Genomic DNA, 6,730 nt, shown 5'->3' on the forward strand with positions numbered 1-6,730 from the left:
AATATGCTCCTTTTATGGATAAGAGAAACATGTAATATGCAGCATGGAGAAGAAATTCTTGCAAAGGAGAAACTTTAAATTGGAATTATTGGGCAATTATGCATTCGTGAAGCATTTCTTGTGGAACAAAAGGCAAAATGCGGCCGTTTTGTGTTTATTTACGGATGTGATGAATATAGTTAACGACTAAAATTCATAACTTTGGGTCCCTGTGCAGGGTGTTGGCACAATGCGGGGGTGTTGGGAAAGAACCAACGGGGGAGGAACACACTAAATGACTAATACACTTAATGGTGAATGTGCGAACGTGCTGAGAATTTCAATAAACACAGCGCCTCAGAGTCTTGCACAGAAGAAATCTTCTCGCCAAAACACCACCACATTGCGCGCGTTCGCATATAGAGCAAATGTATGAGAAGCAAAAAGGCTCCTTTGGCGCCACATTGAGCTGCTGCTGCTGCTGCAAAGGTGAGGCAAACATATTCCAATTTATTATTACGATTATTTCAAACCATCTACTCGCATTTTATTTAATATCTCCGTGATATTTCTCAAAATTTTCACTCTCACCCTGGTAGAGCCTACCTTATGTTGCTGTTCTTGTTGAAGCCCTCTTCCGTCACAATACACTACACTCGCGAGATGGGCGCCCAATCTATTTTTTTATGTCCTTTTCTTAAAATTCTCTTTTTCTTCGATCTTTTCACTGCACTCTTTTCACTCTAAATTTTTGTTCTACTTTTTTTATTTCACACACTCACTAAGATCAAATTTAAATTTTCACAAATTTCACTTCCATACTCCCCGGGCTGATCTTCTTGATGATCTGAACAATAACACGTCCTCTGAATAGGACTAATAAACATGGAACTTGGAACGTAGCAAATTAAAGATGGATCGGCAGCTTAGCGATTTTCTCCACAGATCTCGTGTATTCCCCACGAGTGGTTCTAATAGTAGCAACTCTCACCAAATTATCACTGCCTGGGTGAACTGCTATAATACGGCCTAGTGGCCAACGTTGAGATGGGAATCGTTCATCATGAAAGATAACGACATCTCCTATATTCAAATTGTCTCCGAGCTTCAACCATTTATTCCTCTTCGTGAGAAGTCGGAGATATTCGGTCTTCCATCTCTTTGCGAAATTTTGCATCATTTGTTGACACAATTGCCATCTAGACAATCGATTTGTAGGGAGATGTTCCAGTGATGGATCCGGAAGTGCATTCAATGGTTTATGAGCAATGAAGTGTCCAGGTGTAAGCTGAATGTCGTCAACGGGTGAAATTGGTTGTTCAGTCAATGGGCGACTATTAAGGACTGCCTCCACCTGATTAATCACTGTAAGCCATTCCTCATAGCTCAAAGGTTCATCCTTAATTACTCGTTTCAGGTGGTATTTTACGGATTTTATATTTGCTTCATAAATTCCACCATGGTGTGGAGATGCTGCTGGTTGGAAATGCCATTTTATGCCATCGCCGGAAGTGGCATCAACAATTTCACGTTGTCCTTGCTCTTGGAACAAAAGTCTCCTCAACTCCCTTTCAGCGCCAATGAAATTCTTCCCATTATCAGAATAAACTTCAGCTGGAGATGATCTTCGACTTGTGAAACGGCGAAAGGCAGCTATGAAAGCTTCAGTAGAAAGACTCGTCACCAATTCCAAATGAATTGCTTTGACTGCGAGGCAAACAAAAATGCAAATCCAAACTGGTCGAGTGGCTGCTCCTCGTATAGTCATTCTCATTTTAAAAGGTCCAATGAAATCGATACCTACATGTTTGAATAGGTCATTCGGACTCTCGAGATTAACTCTTGACTCTGGCAATTGTCCCATTTGCTGATGAAGGAAACGAGGCTCACGTCGAAAACAACAAACACAGCTTCGAGTGATCTTACGAGCGATGGACCGTCCACTAATAGCCCAGAATCTTTGATGAATTGTGCTGAGAAGTAATTGAGGTCCGGCATGGAGATTGCGAAGGTGTTCATGACGAAATATTAACTCAGAAAGATGTCCTTTCGGTAGAAGAATCGGATGTTTGGCATCATACGGAATTGCTGCACGTTCAATACGACCACCAAATCTTATCACTCCTTTGGGATCGATGTAAGGATTGAATTGAGCAATCGATTTCCATTTCTTGCTGGTTAGGATTTGACCAGAATTTATTGCTTCGAATATATCAGGATATTTCTCTGATTGCTCTTGACGCAACAGACAATTGAGGGCTTCATCTAGTTCTTCAGGTGACAGTGGACCGAGAGAACGATCTTCAGGGTTGGAACGTAGATTTTTCTTGAATCTCAAGCAATATGCGGTAACGCGTAGCAGACGCATGTACTTGGAATGTGCAGTCACAAATTGAGAGAATCCATTGCTGTTCTCTTCATTTGTTAGATTGATGGCAGCTTCCTCATTCGTGAGAGAATGCTTGGTAAAAGGAGGTGGCCATGATGAAGAATCTTGACTGAGCCACGTCGGTCCATTCCACCATAGCTGGGAATCAGCAAGTTGCTTTGGCGTTGCTCCACGGGAAATTATATCAGCGGGATTTTCTGTTGATGGAACATGTCTCCATTTCTTCACATCAGAAATGTTTTGAATGTCACGTACACGATTGGAGACAAAGATCTTCCAATCCTTTGGTGGAGAATTAATCCAATGTAGGACAATCTCAGAATCAGTCCAATAATAGCAGTCGGAAATGCCGGACTCTTTGCTAACTTTTGCCATGAGTTTAGCACAAAGTGCAGCACCACAGAGTTCGCTCCGGGGAATGGTAATGGGATCAATTGGATTGACTCGTGATTTTGAAGTCATCAATTTGGAGGTAATTTCATTTGTCTCTGTGTTGATACTGACCAAGTAAATTGCAGCACCGTGTGCAAGTTTACTACTGTCGCAGAATCCATGCAGTTGTTGAATTTTGGGTGCTTCCATTGGAGAAATCCAACGAGGTACAGAAATTGATTCCACATCCTTCAGGCGACTCTTGAATGTCTGCCATTTCTCAAGCAAATCCATTGGTAGTTCCTCTTCCCAATCCAATTTTCGACGGGTAACTTCCTGCATGAGAATCTTAGCATCAGTAATTACCGGTCCAATTAAACCGAGAGGATCAAAGAGTTTTGCTACGTCAGAAACGAGGGTTTTCTTAGTCACAGGTCCATCTGACATTTTAGGAGCTGCAAAATTGAAGACATCATTTTTGGGATTCCATGTAATTCCCAAGGCCTTCACATTTCCTGAGATTTCCTTCATGCAGTCCTGGCGATCTTCTGGTGGGATGTTGATCAGTAAATCGGGATTATTGGATGTCCACTTGCTCAAATGGAATCCAGCGGATGCAAATAGTTCAAGGAGCTGCTTCTGCGTTTCTAGAGCTTCTTGGAGAGAATCAGCGGTTATTAGCCCATCATCAACATAGAAATGTTCTCTGATGGCTCTCGCAGCAAGTGGAAATTCCTTCTCATATGTATCAGCCAATTGTTTGAGTGCTCGGGTGGCATGATGAGCTGATGATGCAACTCCAAAACAAACAGATGTGATTCTGAATTCTTGAATTGGGTCTTGTGGACTAGCACGGAAAATAATGCGTTGGTAATCGGCATCAGGTAAGTAGAGTTTCAGTTGTAGATACATTTTTGAGATGTCTGTAGTCATGGTGTACTGTTTGAGGCGGAATCGTATTAGAATGGAGTACAAATCAGATTGGACTGCAGCACCGATAAGAAGAGCATCATTTAGACTAGCACCACTTGATGACTTAGCACCAGCATTAAAGACGACTCGGGCTTTGGACAATGGTGCACCTTTCTTGTACACAATGTGGTGTGGTAGGTAGAAACATGGTCGCTTCATAAGTTCTCCTGGAGGAACGGGTTCCATCCAATTGTTGGCTAGATAATTCTTCATGGTCTCATTGTAGATATCTCTGAGGATGGGATGTTGTGCTAAGCGTTTTTCAGTACGAAGCCACTGACTTATAGCTTGGGATCGAGATTCTCCTAGGGGAGGAGAATCTTTTCGGAAAGGGAGATGCACGACGAATCGACCTTCAGGATTTCGTGTGTGAGTTTCGACAAACCATTTCTCTGCCTCTTCATGTTCCTTTGAAATGGGTTTATCTGCAGGAACTTCTTCCATTTCAAAGAAGGCGCGAAGAGTTGAATCAAGTTCTTCAATAGTTACAACATTCAGATTGACCTTGTCGTCATCATTAGAGTTTCCATCATTTTGGCTGATTTCATGTTCTCCAACGATCACATAACCGAATGTGGTGTTCTTCAGGATTGGCATCTTGGGTCCCAATGATACTTGATTATCTAGGACAATTCTCCAGTACCTATCACCACCGATGAGAAGATCTACCGGTCGAGGTACGTGGTAATCAGGATCTGCCAGAACTATGTCTGGCGGAATATTGAAGTCTGCTGGGTTGACCTTCCAGTTTGGCATATTTCCATTGATCGATGGCATCACCAAGCAGTCAAGATTGATGTAATCTTCTGCATGACGTGGGAAAATGGTAGCATTCACGAGATGTTTTGCGCCACAGAGCCTATTGGCGACTCCAGACACGGTTATGCTCACCGATTTCTTTGGGATGCGAAGTTTATCGCACAGACTCTGAGTGATGATGCTCCGTTGCGCACCGCTATCAAGAAGAGCTCTGCAGAGATGAACGTTTCGATCTTTGTCCAGAATTCTAACAACAACAGTGCCAAGGAACACTTGAGTTTTGTGGGAAACATTGGCAGTATTCACATTGGTTGTAATACTGGCGGTTGGTACATTTTCCTTACCAACATTGGATTTTTGGACTGTATTTTCTGGGGCTGATTCTTTGGATGATTTTGGATCATCCTTTGGGACGGATGGAGCTGTGGAATTCGCGAAAGCATCATGGAGGAGTATGTTATGTTTCCCATCACATTTCTTGCATTTTCTGAACGCGCAGGTGTTGGTCATGTGGATATCGGTAAGACATTGGCGACACAACTTCATTGTGCGAATGTGTTGCAATCGATCATTTGGGGATTTCGCAGTGAAAGCGCTGCAGCGGAAAATTGGATGATTCTCTCCTGGGCACAGAGAGCAACCATTGACAATTGTACTGTTCACAATATTCGTGGTATTTTTCTTTGACCATGGAGTGGTCTTGGCTTTCGAGGTTTCCGATTTAATATTATTGACCACCGAATCTAAGGCAGGAGACTTCTCGAGAACTTCACTTCGCTTATCCAGAAATTTATAGAAATCATTCCAGGAGGGAATGCCTTCAGGGGAGTCCTTATTCCATTGGGATTGAGATTCGGCATCGAGTTTATCGTAGATAAGACTGATAATCCAGAGATCACGTTCAGTGACCTTTAGGGAATCTAAGGCCTGAAGAATTTCGTGGCATTGAGCAGTAAGCTCTCGAACATTGTCTTTATTGGCGGTTTGGATTTTTGGGAGGGAAATTAGTCGACGGACATAATCCATAGCAATATTTGCGGGACGCTCGAAACGTTCAGTGAGCATTTGCCAGGCGATGGGATAATTTTCGGCAGTGGTTGCAAGATGCTTCACCAGTGAAGATGCTTGCCCTTTCACCGATGATTTCAGGTATTGGATTTTCACGGCATCAGGGAGATTTGAATTCTCATGCACAGTGGAAACAAAAATGTCTCGGAATCCCATCCACTCGGAATATTTGCCACTGAACTCTGGAAGGGTAATTTGGGGCAGTTTCACATGATTCTTGGGGTGCTGGGCAGATTGGGAATGGTTTACGGACATAATTTCAATCGCGTGAGTAAGCCTGGCCATGATGTCGTTATTGGCACGATGCTCATCATTAAAGGTCTTCATCTCAGCGCGCTTCATCATACCGATATCTTCCGCGGTTTCAAATGCCGCCAAGAATTCTATTTCAGCTTGGGAATCATTTTCAATCTCTTCTGGGGTTCTCTGGGCTTCATTCAATTTATCACGGGCATCACAAAACCTCTCTTGCATCAATGAGAGCCTATCTAATTTGCCCTGGATTGTGGCAGCATTTGTGGAGCATTGCAGATCTTCTTGGCTGAGTGATTGGAAGAAGTCGCGAATATTTTTGGTGGATGCGGTGGCGTCGCCAATAGTGGCGCGGAGGCCGGGGGCACCTCTCTTAGGTGGCATTGTGAGGAGGGAATTTTCAAGATGGAATGCTGGGCGCTGGGTCCCTTTTTCTCCGGTTCGATAGTGACCAAAATGGTAGAGCCTACCTTATGTTGCTGTTCTTGTTGAAGCCCTCTTCCGTCACAATACACTACACTCGCGAGATGGGCGCCCAATCTATTTTTTTATGTCCTTTTCTTAAAATTCTCTTTTTCTTCGATCTTTTCACTGCACTCTTTTCACTCTAAATTTTTGTTCTACTTTTTTTATTTCACACACTCACTAAGATCAAATTTAAATTTTCACAAATTTCACTTCCACACCCATTTGCTCCATCCGCCACATGCAGGGCACCAAAAGCCACCCCCCGCCCCCTCCCTCCTACATTGAGTAATTGTTATTCCCAGAGCGCACTTGCTCGTCGTTCCCCAACGACCCCTCATTGGGTTTTGGGATCTTTTGAAAATTTTGCACATTTGCTAGAGACAAAATCTAATGGGGGTGACGCTTTTTTGGGGCTGTCGACGCCTTTCCTTCCCTCCTCCACATTCCCCCTCTCCTCCCCTTCCCCTCCTC

At 43.3% G+C, this 6,730-nt stretch overlaps 1 protein-coding gene across 1 annotated transcript; it reads right to left on the minus strand.

Annotated features, from left to right (window-relative positions):
* Nucleotides 1–772: 772 nt before the first annotated feature.
* LOC129795249 (uncharacterized) lies at nucleotides 773–6,175 on the minus strand. The gene is made up of 3 exons (XM_055836334.1): nucleotides 1,906–6,175; nucleotides 971–1,686; nucleotides 773–826 (listed from the first exon to the last, which is right to left on the minus strand). The coding sequence occupies exons 1-3, from the start codon at nucleotides 6,173–6,175 to the stop codon at nucleotides 773–775; spliced, it is 5,040 nt and encodes a 1,679-aa protein (XP_055692309.1).
* Nucleotides 6,176–6,730: the final 555 nt, after the last annotated feature.

This window comes from Lutzomyia longipalpis, chromosome 4, assembly GCF_024334085.1.
Source record: "Lutzomyia longipalpis isolate SR_M1_2022 chromosome 4, ASM2433408v1".
Taxonomy (NCBI): Eukaryota; Metazoa; Arthropoda; class Insecta; order Diptera; family Psychodidae; genus Lutzomyia; species Lutzomyia longipalpis.